This window comes from Muntiacus reevesi, chromosome 20 (assembly GCF_963930625.1).
Source record: "Muntiacus reevesi chromosome 20, mMunRee1.1, whole genome shotgun sequence".
Taxonomy (NCBI): Eukaryota; Metazoa; Chordata; class Mammalia; order Artiodactyla; family Cervidae; genus Muntiacus; species Muntiacus reevesi.
The window spans coordinates 40,190,354-40,204,679 of NC_089268.1; the positions used below are offsets into that span (position 1 = coordinate 40,190,354).

General features: G+C 41.7%; 1 protein-coding gene across 13 annotated transcripts in view; it reads left to right on the plus strand.

The window, feature by feature from the left end:
- KIF13A (kinesin family member 13A) overlaps nucleotides 1-14,326 on the plus strand; it is a 198,496-nt gene that overhangs the window by 91,737 nt on the left and 92,433 nt on the right. For all 13 annotated transcript variants that reach the window (XM_065913151.1, XM_065913149.1, XM_065913147.1 and 10 more), the window contains exon 4: nucleotides 4,839-4,899. In XM_065913151.1, the coding sequence (XP_065769223.1) occupies nucleotides 4,839-4,899 (61 nt within the window). The remainder of the gene's footprint in view (nucleotides 1-4,838; nucleotides 4,900-14,326) is intronic.

Genomic DNA, 14,326 nt, shown 5'->3' on the forward strand with positions numbered 1-14,326 from the left:
AAGACAGTGGTTTTCAGATTTTGAAAACAACTGCGGAGCATCTGTACTTTTGGTTCTTTTTCTAGTTGAAGGCTCTTGGAAAATGTGGGTTGCTTTACAAAAAAAGTTCACAGTGTTGATTGGCATTGGTGAAATATGAAAATTATACTTGGTTTCCAGATTTAATTTTTTCTTGGGGGGGATCAGTTATATACATTAAAAAGTCCCCATTTCCTATATTCAAGATGCCAGTGACTTTATAATGAATAGGGAAAACAAACATTTAGGAATTCTAATGAAATTAGAAGTCTTGAATAAATGTATTTCTCTAGTATAATGTGATGGCTTCGAAAAAAGATTTTCTTTTTATTTGAAGTGGTTAGTTTCCAAAGAATAACTCTCATGAAAATCGTTTAGTTATCTCTTTTGAAATATCAGTGATTTTTTTTTTGAACTTTTTATTTTGTCCTGGGGTATAGTTGATTAAACAACGTTGTGATAGTTTCAGGGGAACAGTGAGGGGACTCAGCCATACATGCTTATCTATCCATTCTCCTCTAAACCTCTCTCCCATCCAGGCTACCACATAACATTGAGCAGAGTCCCTTGTGCTATATACAGTAGGATCTTGTTGGTTATCCACTTTAAATACAGCAGTGTGTACGTGACCTTTCCAAACTCCCTAACTATCCCTTCCCATTGGCAGCTGGAAATGTCAATGATTTTTGTATTAGAAAATCAAAATTTCTTTAAAACCTAAGAAAACCATGTCCTCTTTTGTTACAAACCTTTGTGATTAAGTTAAACAATTGATTTTTTTTTTTCGCCAGGAAAAGAAAGATAATTGTTTGTGAACACTAGTTTATTTATAGTACTAACAAGATTGCAGGGGAAATGATCATGCTACCTAAGATAAATTATTTTAAACTTTTGCACACTGTTTTCATAAGTCATACCAAATAATTATTCTCACAACAAATAATTATACTTGATGTGGTCGTACTAGTTTATGCTCGTGAACCCTGGAATGATGGTGCCGGAGAGGACTCATCTAGTGACCAAATCTGTATTTGACCATTAAAGGCAACAAGTTCCTGAAAACCTGCATCTGAAAGTAATGAAACATCTAAAAATCTGTCTTGCAGTTTGAGCTTCTACTTTTTCCTAACACTTCCTCATGTCCATTCCATGTTCTTGTCTGCATTTCCACTTCTTCTCCTGGTCTTAGGTTTATTTATTGAGAAAATAATACGTACAGTGCCTGCTCTGTATGAGATATGCCCCAGACACTAGCATAAGACAAAGCCCCTGCCCCCAACAGGTTGGCCTTGAAGTGGAGCTGAGACCCACACAAGAGCTAAGCTATGAACCAGGACCACATGTGAGCTAGTGCCATGGGAGGTGTAGAGTGCTATGGAATTTCATAGATGGAGTGGCGGGGAGTCACTGGCAGCCTTTGTTAAAGAAAAAAAATGACAGCAGAAATCTTTCCAGTTACTTTGAGTTTTTAGGGGAATCCTTCAGATTCCTGGGCTTAACTTTCTTATGATAAGTATTGAGTAAAATCATAACCTGTACTCCATGACTGACTTGAGGCATGCCTATTCTAAAATGCTTGTGATCGCAGATTTTAAAATTTGAGACATAATCCAGTCCAGGGAGAGGCCAGTATTTGGCAGGCAAAGAACGAGTATGTCTGCCAGTACTATCAGAGCCCTTTGAAAAAAACGTTTTTTAACATTTGTCTGAATTTGGGAGTGGGGGCAAGTGCCTAAAATGAAAATTTTATCTTCCTTTTTATGATCAAAACCAACTTTAGACTATTAACTAGTTTGTTAGAAATAAAAGTTGACACAGAATTTGAAATTATTATTAAGGGTAGATCCCTGGTTTGGAAGTGGATTTCATTTTATTTCAAGTGACATTACTGTGAATATAGATCTATAGCTGTCTAATCTTGTATGCAGAATAGCAAACTGTTATCAGTAAGTTTCTGGTAGGTATGAAAAATTAACATACAGGAGATAAATTATGATTTCACTGTATGTAGCAACTACTAAGAGGAATTCATTGGCGTCTAGAGGGAAACAGTACCTAAAAATTGGAAAGGAGCCTCTGTTGGCCATTTAAAGTCAGGAGAGTTGACTTAAATCAAAAGGAAAGGAAAATACCCTGGAATTGAAAGTTAAGTGTTATAAAGATGCCATCAAAGGGAGGTTGTGGAATCTCCTTTTCTGGAAATGTTTAAAAACAAGACAGATCTTCATCTCTCAGGAGAAATGTTGAAATTCTGTCCTGCCTTGAGGCAGGAAGATTAACTGGATTATGCCTGTGTGGTCTCTCAAGTCTTTGGAAGAGCCCTAGAATGCAGTAAATATTTCACACTCTTTTGGCTGGAACCGTTGTTTCATAGCTGTTCATTTTAACCTTGGTTATTATGAGACCAGAGTGAGTGTTTGTATACATAACAAAATTGAATTTGGGTTTGAGGTTGATGATATATAAGTTGTGTGTGGACCTGAATCCATTTAAAAGCACTGGAGTACAGATGGTGAGTGTAACTTAGTCTTTTGATGGTGTGGAATGTACCTGCTTTCTACCAAGGTCTTAATGCCAGTTATCATTTAATAGATAATTATAAAGCAACTACTGTGGACACTGCATGATACAAATAAGAATTAGGTATGGTCCCTGCTTTCAAGGACCTTTGTCTAGCAGTGGAGGTAAAACCTATGCACAGATCATACACATGGTAAGTGAAAAAATAATTGCTAGGAGTCACAAAAATAGGATTTAGCAGTGTTGTGAGAGTGCAGAGAAGAGAAAGCTAATCCCTTTGGGTTTAACCAAAGAATGCTTCCTGAACGAAAAATATATTGGCATGGGCCTTAAGGAGTATGAAGCATTCTGAAGGGTGGAAACGAAGCAAATGACAGGGGTGGAATTGTACCTAGTAACTCCGAGGTACGGACAAGCTCAGCTGAAGCATGTGGCTGTTGGGAGACTTAGGCTGGAACAGTCCCTTAGGGCCAGTTTCTAGGACCAGATCGGAGTGTGTGTTTCTGCGTGCCCAGTGTTTACAATCCCTTGGAAGTGATTAAACCTTCAAGAGTCTCTGTCCACAGGAGGATTGCATTTTACTATTGGAGTTGCACGGAGGAGCGGCGAAGGCTGGGACAAGGAGCCAAGAAAATAGCTGCTAGGTCACCTGAGTCAGTTAGCTTGAGGAGTAGGAGGGTGATGCTGAGAAACACTAGCTTCAGGGCACGTTAATGGGTGTTACTCAAGAAAGGGTCCCTGGGCTTCCCCGGTGGCTCAGTGGTAAAGAATCTGCCTGCAATGCAGGAGACACAGGTTCCATCCTTAGATCAGAAAGATCCTCTGGAGAAGGCAATGGCAACCCACTCCAGTACTCTTGCCTGGGAAATCCCATGGACAGAGGAGCCTGGCAGGCTATAGGCCCTGGGGTCACAAAGAGTCGGACATGACTTAGCGACTAAACAACAAGAAAGGGTCTCCTCATCAAAAGAAATTGGAGAAATACAGTGACACAACCAAATGGGTTTATGTATGGATACCAAGGGGGAAAGGGGAGATGGGAAGATTTGGGAGATCGGGATTGATATTTAATACATATACACTGTCGATACTATCTGAAAAATAGATAACTAATGAGAACATACTGTATGGAATAGGAAATTCTACCTAATGTGCTGTGGCGACCTGGATGGGAAGGATAGTCCAGAAGGGAGGGGATATATATCCCTCCCCATATATCCCCTTTTATATCCCCATATATGTCTCCATATATGTATGGCTGATTCATTTTGCTGTACAGTAGAAACGCAACATGCTAAAGCAACTATACTCCAATAAAAATGAATTTTTTAAAAATGGGTTTATTTGCTGAAGAGTTTCAGCACCTTTAATGTTGAGAATTGCATAGAAAATCTTAAACAGGGTAAAATATGTACCATTTCCAACATAGAGTAATCTTTATTTCATGGACTGTCTCATGAAACTGCTGTTCCTTGGTGCATACTGTGGGGAGCGTTGCCCTGTACATGTGGTAGAGATGGCTGGAACATGAGTGGTGGTCATATGCATGGAAAGCAGTGATTAGATGTGTGTCCTTATGGAGCAGGGAAGCCTGGAGTGCTGCAGTCATTAGGGTCGCAAAGAGTTGGACACGACTGAGCGACTGAACTGAACTGAACTGATAGGGTAGCATCAACCATTCCTAGTACATAGTAGGCATTCAGGAACTATACAGAAAGCTAAAGCATGCAAGAGTGAATTGATATATTAACAATACTTGGCCCAGGATTGGGAGTCTTAAGATTTCTGGAAATGTGGAAAGTTTTGACAAACCTTTAGCTATGCTAGAAATGATAAGGTCATGGAAAGTTAGGTGGGACTGATTTCAGTGAAAGTTGATCACTTTAGTATTTCTTGTGAAGCCATGGAACGTCCACCATGGAAGGTCTACCTGGTCCACCATTTCAACATCTGCTGAAACTGCAGACTTGGGAGAGAAGCCATTGTCTTTTCTCACTAAGTATATAATTTAAAATATTTTGGCTAAGAGGTCTGCTTGTTTGAATGTGGAGTAAGTAGCAATTTTCATATACAATTTACTCTAATACAAGAAAATAACCTTGTATTTCTTGTAATACAAGAAAATAGCCAATTTAGTCTGAAAGAAGCTTCAGGGTTAATAAAGCATCAGACTTCTGATTTTTGTTTTTTCTTTTAAATCAGACAGAAGCAGGCATCCTCATCAGTGAATTTTTTTTCAGTCTGATTTACTCATGGAAGTTAATAAGTTTTTAAGTTTAATATTCTGTTCTTTCATCCAGGTATTTGCATTTGATTATTGCTTTTGGTCCATGGATGAATCTAACACTACAAAATATGCTGGTAAGTTGATTGTCTCTCTGTACTTGATGTTGGGCCTCTGGCCTCTTCTTCCGTTACATCTGTTTTCTTTAATTATTCCGGAGTTCTGTTTTTTCCATAAAATTTGCACTCATTCTTTCCAATTCTAGCATGTGGGCTTTGAAGCCAGTAAGATTTAGTTTCAGGATCTGGCTCAGCCACGTACTTGCTAAGAAACTGAAGACAGGTTCCCCCTCCCTGCCCCCAAGCTCCTTAAGCTTCAGATTCTTCACTTGTAAAGGGGGTATGAAGTGTCTTTAGAGATGTTCCAAGGGTTAGAGATAACGGGGAACCACCTCAAGCTGTGTTGTGGTTATCACACGAAGAGGAGGTTGAATGTGTCCTGTCTTCCCTCGTCTCTGACTTGGAGAGGATGCTCTGCTCATTTAAACAAGCAAAGCACAGATGCCATTGGTTTACAGGACCCTCTCACGTCCTGAGTGTTCTAGAGTAGTCAGTGGTGATGTGAACTCAAGCTCTTCTTTCTTCAGGGAATCATGGCCTCCTGGCCCCACGTTTTGCTACTGTTCCTTCCTTTTGAAGCATTTTATCCCTACTTCATTAAATACAAATGACTGCTATTAATAATTTTATTATTTGTGATCACAGGTGAATCTTCACCTTCCTAGGAGTTAAAATAAGCTCAGGAGGGAAGCACTTGTTTTAGTGGAGGAGGTCTTCATTCCTTCCCTTCTGACTGACCCCTTTTCTTAAATACATCGTCTTAATGAGTATTTTCCCCTTACTTCTACTTAAGAGAATCTCAGCTGGGACTTTCCTGGTGGTCCAGTGGCTAAGACTCCAAGCTCCTGATGCAGGGGGCCCCTGGGAAACTAGATCCCACATGCTGTAACTAAGAGTCCACATGACTAACTAAGGCCTGTTGCAGCTAAATACATACATACATACATAAATATTCAAAAAAAAAAAAGAATCTCAGTTGAATGATTTTTCCATTTACCGAACAAAAGGGCAAGAGGATAATGGAGAGGCTGTAAATCTTAAAAGATTAGAAGGCAAAGGAAGTCATCTGCTTGTAGGAAATTTTGTTTCTTGATAACCTTTTCCTTGCCACGTAAAGAAAATTTGCTGAGAAATTATTTGATATATAGCTTTTTCAAAAGTTAATCTTGAAGTTGGAAAATTCGTTCTGGGGCTCACATTGGGTAAATGAGCCTTCTTTCCAAACATCATTCCTGCAACTTCGGCAGTGTATTTTTTTAATGCGAGTAAATAATTTTTAATGTTGGCTGTAATTAATTTGTCTTTTTATTAGTCCTTTGGGATGCTCGATAATATAATCTACAGAGTCTGCCTTGACGGTTAGCACTGTGTGTATTTTCATTCTGGATGTGTGCTTTTGGATTTAAATAAAACACTTCATACTGTGACAGAAACAAATGAGGACAAATGATATGGCTGTACAAAGCACAGTCTCTGATTCTGTTCAATTGATATTATTCAGGATGTAGTCAGATATAGCTCCTTGGATTAAAACTCTTACGAAATTCTCAAATGCTTTAGAGGACTCCTCATCACTTATAGATAAAATCTATAGTCCTTGGATGACATTTAAGGTCCTTTATTATTAATATGTAACCCCGTCTACTTCCCTACCCACTGCTCCCTGTCTCCCTACCGTCCATTCTGTGCTCCAGCCTGGTGTGATTGTTTGTTCTTCCTATTTAACCCAGGAAGCCAGAAAGATTCAGAATAGTTCCTTAAATATTCATCAAACCTCTACTGTGTGTGCAACCAAGGAAGCCCTTGAGAAATTAAAACCTAAGTTGGAAAGCAAAAGAATGCAAACAAATAGCAGTAAGCATTTGGAGATAATATTTAACCTCAAAATTTTACAGGTTGTAAGTTCTATAGAAAACCCAAGGAGAGGCAAAATCTGAACAGACTGAAGCTGCCTGGGAAGCAATCATAGAGGAAGTGGGACTGTAACTGGACATAGAAGTTTTGCATAGATTTAACCAAGGGGCAGTATGGAAGGCAGGCTTCCCAGGTGGCTGAGTAGTAAAGAATCCAACTGCCAGTGCAGGTGATGCAGGATATTCGAGTTTGATCCCTGGGTGGGGAAGATTCCCTGGAGGAGGAAATGGCCACCCCACTCCAGTATTCTTGCCTGGAGAATTCCATGGACAGAGGAGGCTGGCGGGCTACAGTTCATGGGGTCACAAAGAGTCGGACAGGACTGAGCACACGCACAGTATGGAGGGCATCCCGACAAGAGGAAGCGTATGGTGTCAAGGAAAGCATGTGGACTCCAAAGTCCACTCTGGTTTAAGTCTCAGGAGGCTTGCTTTGATTCTCTTAGACAGTTTAATCTTTCTTAGCTATAGTTTCTTTTCTGTAAAATGGGAAGCATGTCAATGATAGGACTTAGATGTTGTTATAAGGGTTCAGTAGGTAACTTCATGAGCTGACCAGTGGAAGGTACCCGTAAATACTTTATTTGGCTTTTTCATAAGTGAGGGTGCAGAAGTGGAAGTGAGCATAGTGTGTAAAACTGGTCCAAGCAGAAGATGCATCTTATGGGGAATCAGTGAGGGACTTACTTGTACATGTTGAATGAAGCCACATAACAGGAAATTTTAAAAAGCTAGGCTAAGAACTGTAAAAAAATAAAATAAAATAAAATAGAGGCTGTTGGAGTGATGTGGTTAGTAGAATATTTTAGGAAGATTGTTTTTCTTTCTTTTCCACATCTCTACAATCATGTCCTCCATTAACTGCCCATAGAGACCATCCTAGCATTCTGCAATGTATCACTCATACTTCTGAATGTAAATTTTTTTCCTACTGGAAATAACTTTATTAAGTACAGATGATAAAATTCAAATGTGAAAGTCAAGATTTCTGTAGCTTTTCACTACATATAGTATGTTGATGAATATATAAAAAGATAAAAATGCTTTCTAAACACACTGAGTAGCCTAAACTTTACTAAATCTTTGTTTGCATGATCACAGTAAATTCCAAGTTCCAATTAGCCTTAAACAGGATTTTCTTGATTGATAGAGTAGCATCTGTTTACAAAGTGTGGGGAGAAAGTTTCTTATTCTTTAGACATTCCTTGTTGTACAAGTGCTGTGACCACCTCAGCAATAAAATTGTTGCTCACCACTCTCTCAGGTTTTTTGGCACTCATTGCAAATAATCTGCCTAGTAAATATATTGCTAGTAGATTAGTTGAATGGTTTCTGTACTAATTTGATTTACTTTTTTAAATTCAATTTTTATTTTTAAAATTTATTTATTTTTAATTGGAAGATACTGCTTTACAATGTCGTGTTGGTTTCTGCCATATAGGCAATTTTCATTTTATATTGAATTATAGTTTGATTTCTTTTCTCTTTAGTTAAAAAAAAAAACGCAATTCCTTCTTAATTGTGAATGGAAACATTAAGATAGAAGCATTCATTCTCTGATCGGGTATAGAGGAAACGGAGAAGGGGAAGCACATAGTTCCTGAAACCGACCTATTTGTTAGGCTCAATAAAGAATGGCATCATTGATACTGAATCAGAGCTCTTGAGGCAGCTCTCAAAACTCGGGGAGCAGAGAGGAGGTGGGAGGGAGAGAAATGAGTGCCTGGACTGAAAGAGCAAAGGGAGGCTCTCAATTTCACGGGGTGTGTCAATGTTCAATTCTAAGTTATGTTTTATGTTACTATATTTATTAGAGGCTACTACAGCAAGCAAGAGCTTCCACTCTCAGGCTAATGTAGAAATCCATAATTCTGTAGTAGGTTTAAGGGCACAGCACTGTGTTGGGTGGAGTGGTGGAAGCGTGTGGGCTTTTAGATCAAACTGCCTGGGTTTCCAGTCCCACCTCCAGCGCCTTTTTATCTGTGTCAGGTCAGGCGAGTTCTGTTTCCTCTTAGGTTACGTAATTATATTAATCCTGCTCCCATAGGTTGAACTGAATGACCTGTTCATGTAAAGTACCTTAAGCCATAGGAAAAGCTCACTTAATATTTATCATCATCTTTATCACTGTCTCACTATAGCAGTAGTAAGGATAGTAGCATCAGTATCTTTGGAGAGAAAATGCATTGTACGTGCTGGTGTCTATGAGACCTGCTTTTGCCACAAACTGCTAAACTTTGGGAGTGTCTGTTTCTTCATCGGTAGAGGGAGAATCTGTGGCCTAGAATGGTCTCAGATCTCCTCCAGCTCTCGGATTAAACATGAATCAGACATTTTATGCTGGCCGCACAGCTGTTGCAGTGGACTTTTCAGAGGCAAATCAAAGGCTTGTTTGTTAAGCCGTTTGAATTGCATTGAATCATGCTTTGAGACATTGCACATTTTAATTATATTATTGCTTATTACTACCTTTTGGTTAGTGAGTCATAATAATGCTTGTCTGTGCATTGTTCTGAATCTTTAAGCAAAAACCTCTGTGACAGGGCTTAAAAAAAAACAAGTAACCTGCAGAATTAGGCATTCAAAACATGGCATTTCTACTTAAACCCATTTCTCCTCCCCTTCCCAAGCCCATAAATACATATACGTAAACATAGATCCACACTTGGGATTAAAAAGTCAGTATAAGTCAAGTAATCCTGCTGAAGGCCCATTATTAAGAAAGCGATTACCTCTCCATTATTTTCAATAATTAAAAAAAAAGCTTATTGTAGTGAAATTTTAGAGCATCATAACAGATAATAGGTCTTTGTAAATGTTTAAATCATCATTAATTTCATTTAAGGACTTCTTGGCCGTAAACCAATACATTTTTTATCATGTGCCTAAAATGTGTCAGGTTGGTAAATAACAATGACTTCCAGTAACCTTGGTTTCACTTTTCTTCCTATAAGGAGAATATTTTTCATAAACCTGTTTATCCATAAATCTTCATACCAAATAGAAATTGGTCTGTGATGGCATTTCTGGGGAATCTATGTGGACATGAATGTTTCCTGACCTGAGAGTCTAAACTGTTGACTTAGAAATTATATAACAGTTCTCACCATATGGTGTGTTGCTCAGATTTGCTGAAGCCTGTGTTTTCAGTTATTGTAATACCCTGCAATTCAGGACAAACGTTTTTCATCTGATTCCTGTTCTGCTAATGTTTCTTTGTACCATGAGGGCCGGCTGAGTGCCCCCTAGCCATGGGCAATCTCTTTGGGGAGAGTAGCCATGTCTGAGTCTCTTCTCTTGATGGGAGAGTTTATGTGCTCAGAGGTAGAAATGATTTCTGTTTCATATTATTTAACTGTGCATCAAAATTTACATTCTAAAAAGTGACAGTAGCCAAAATAAAACCAGTTTTTTAAGCAGAGTTCCAAAATACTCAATTTAGCATATTCTTTTCTAAAAAATATTCGAGTGTATGTAAACCCTCAGCAAGTACCTTGCAAAGAATTAATACTCAATAATTGTTAGCTGTTACGTTTGTCCAAACTGTGGAAGTTTTCCCTGTGGTTATGAGAACCAGCAGTACTTGAGTATGTGAAAAGTTAGAGAGAAATTCACTAGAAGTGGAGCATGCCATCTTAAGAGACATTTATGAAACAATCTGACTGTAGAATCCTTCTAGATTTTTCTTTGTCTTTTCCAAATTCTCACCCATTCCTAGCTTGACATTTCTTTTAGTGACTCACCTTTATCAAGTTGTCCCTCAGCATCCAACCTAGTTTTCTTAAAACCAGCAGCTCCCTTTTTGCATGTGTTAATTATGTAATTACGGAGAAGTGCAACTGATATAAGCCAGTCTAGGAGCGAACACAACTGACCCTTTGTAAGAACATAACTCATCTGCTGGGAGTCTAGAGAGTTGTCTACCAGCTGGATGATTTAGTATGCAGCAGGCCTGCCCCAGTGTATTTTACTGGGGAAGAGAGAATGTTCGTTAATTCAGAAAATTGGGTAAATGAAGGTCAGTTAAGAAAAATTTCCCCGAGTAGGCTAGGCTGATACTGTTAAATTTTTTAAAAGAATGTATGTATATTCTTTTTTCACATCTCTACTCCCAGATTTTTTAATCCCACTCAACCCTACCTTCCTCCGCTTTCCTTTCTTTGTCCATATCGATTCCTTGGGGCTTCCCTGGTGGCTCAGAGGCAAAGAATCCGCCTGCAATGCAGGAGATGTGGGTTCAATCCCTGGGTTGGGAAGACCCCCTGGAGGAGAAAATGGCAACCCACTCCAGTATCCCTGCCTGGATAATTCCATGGACAGAGGAGCCTGGTGGGCTACAGTTCATGGAATCGCAGAGTCACACATGACTGAGCACACGTACACATTCCTTCGGGCCGCGGTCCCCAGGCTTTTTGACACTAGGGACTGGTTTCATAGAAGACAATTTTTCCATGGACTGGGTGGGTAGTTCAGGATGATTCAAGCACATTACATTTATTGTGTGCTTTATTTCTATTATTGTTACATCAGCTCCACTTCAGATCATTAGGCATTAGATCCTGAAGGTTAGGGAACCCTGCCTTAGAGTTATTTCTTGGCACCCAGAGACATTGCTTAACTTAGCTGAGTGCATTTATAGGGGTGGATAATAATAACAATAGAGAATAGAATCCTGAGCACTAGGTTCCCAGCACCGCACTTAATCCTTTACCTGCAGCAGATCATTTAATTGTCAAAACGCCCAATCAGTGGAATCTGATATTGGCCCCATTTTACGAAAGAGGAAACTGAGGTTCAGAGAGGCCCTGCTACTCGTAGGAGAGCTGAAAGCAGTGGTAAAGGTGGATTTGGGTCCATGACAAGTACGCGTGAGGACTTTGTGGATTCTGTGGCACTCCTGGGCCCTCTTCTCTTTTCTCTCATCCCAGCAGGAGGCTGTGCTTAGGAAATCATACTGTTGAAGTGTTCTGGCTTGGCACCTAGCCAGGAATAATACTGTTCGCCTTCTCCCTCCTGTCGGAAGTTCTCTGGAGTCCTGATTGCCTGTGTTTGGTGTGGCTTTGCTCTCCCCTCCCCTCAAGTGCTGTCAGTCCCGCGCACCCCGCAGTCCAGAGGAGATACTGAGTCAGGCCTGCCTCCGTGTCGGAGACAGTGGCCAAGCGTCGAGCAGGTGGAGGTGAAACACAGCGACTTTTTCAGCCGCTGTTGAATGTGAAAGCACCCTCCTGAAAATGACTCCAAAACGCATTTTCTGCTGAGGCGGGCCTCACAGGTCTTTCCTCCGGGGCCCCCGACGCCTGACCCTCCTCCCCCCATGACTCAGCCACTTTATCAGGCGACAGAAAAAGGCGCTGAAGTTCACCGCCAGCTCGTGACGGGCCCCGGCGCTGTCGCCGGGCTGGGCACGTCTGTCTGGGTGAGTCACCCAGGCCGAGCTGCGAGAAGGCCGCCGCGGACTGCGGGGCTGGCCGCTCCCAGGGGCCACTGTGGGAAACGGCCCGCGTCGACCTTTGCGCCCCAGGCCTAGGTTCTCGGGGTCCTGGTTCTTACCCCGCCCCTTGAGGGCCACCTTCTATAGTTGATTAAAACTTACATCTCATGTCACTCAGTCGAGCCTTGAAAGCCCTAGTTCCTCTATCTAAAATCTGTAGTTTTTGGTCATTTAATGCAAACCAGGTTTATGGCCTCTACACGTGACCGTTTCTGAGAGTTGCACTAACTGAGGGAGAGATTTACTGAAACGTAACCCTCGCCCCTTCGGGTTTGTCTGTGGAGCCTGACGGCTCTCACCCGGCCCAGGTGCTTGGCTTGGGAGCCGTGCCACCTGCCAAGTCCAGACTCGTCACAGTCGCTAGGGCTGTCAGCCTCGGTTAGGAGTGGAAAAACACCCTCCCAGACGCGCAGGCCCAGGAATTCCAGGTCATAAATATATGGTGTTTTTGGTGTTTTTTTCTTCACTCTAACTCCAGTGAGAAAAGAGATGGGAGAAAGAAGGAAGACTGGAGGTTCTGTTTAAAGTGATAAAATGCTGTTAAAATTCTGACCGCTCTTCCACTTCAGTACTTTAGAAATATTCTGTGCTTATGCGTGTCCAGCCCTGGATCTCCAGACTGAGTGCTTTGGTCAGCCCTGACCTGTGCGAGGCTGGCTTGATGGATGCAGATTGTGAACGAGACAAGATTGTGCCCTCTTCGGGGCTTTCCCGGTGGCTCAGTGGTAAAGAATCCGCCTGCAGTGCAGGAGACTCAGGAGATGCGGGTTCGATCCCTGAGTTGGGAAGATTCCCTGGAGAAGGACATGGCAACCCACTCCAGTATTCTTGCCTGGAGAACCCCATGGACAGAGGAGCCTGGCAGGTTTCAGTCCATGGGGTCGCAACAGAGTTAGACATGACTGAAGTGACTGAGCACGCATGCACATGCCCTTTTTGAGTTTCTGGGGGTTTTTTTGGCCACGCTACCTGGCGTGTGAAATCCTAGCTCCCTGACTGGGGATCCAACACCTGCCCCCTGCATTGGAAGTTCAGAGTCTTATCCGCTGGACCACTAGGAAGTCCCTAGTTATGCCCTCTTATTTTGTTCTCCCTTTTCCTAGAGTATAGCTACTGTGAAGAATTGGCATGTGTGTGGTATGCACTTTCCCTCCCACCCCTGCTTTCTCTTCCTTTGTACTTCGGTACCAGGGCCCTGCTAGAGAGAGAATTCCCTTGGTTCCTCAGCTCCCAGTGCACATGCCTGGTAGCTCTGAGGCCTTTGTGCTGTTCCCCGAAGGGACAGGCTGTGCACAAGAGTGGAGACTCAGGGTGTTAGTGTTGCAGAGGTCTGTATCATGTGTGACTCAGGCCTGGGTGGGTCAGGTCTTCTGTGACTTGGCTTGCAGAAATTCCAATCAGGAGCCCTCTCTACCGTTCTGACATTGTGTTGTGGGTTGCTGCGGGCATGCCTGTGTTTTAAGACTTGTCCACACGGTTATAGGCGTCTAATCATAAGCCCCACAGAGGAAATTGGCATCTTGGTCATGGTTCTGAACAAGTGAGGTCAGGTTTGCCCCGTGGACTCCCCGTGCCAGGCACATGGAGCTGGCATTGGCAGAGTGGCTGTCTCCTGTTGGGCAGGGGTCCTGCCAAAAGCCGCAGGCTCTTGGGTTGAACCAAGTTGTGCCTCCGCATGGATTGTCTGGGATAGAAAGAAATTCTCATAGATCCTTCTGCTTCCCTCGGGACTTCTGGGTTTTCCCTTCTGGGCTGACATTCATTCTCCTGGACAAGGGCACTTCATTCCATTTGTGAACTGGAGTCAGGAAACATTAAGGGTGGGAGTAGAGCATCTTTTATGAATTCCCTGATTCCCACCATCCAGCATAAGCAGCTCCTTTTTTTTTGTTGTTGTTACTTAACTAAGCTGCTAAAAGCAGTGGGCAAGTTGCTTTTTCCTGTACTGAGAAAAAGGGATTCCTGTGTTTAGAAGGGAACAAAGTAAAAACAAACACCTTCAGTCTTTTGGATAAACCAGACTCTGCTTTCTCGACTGTGC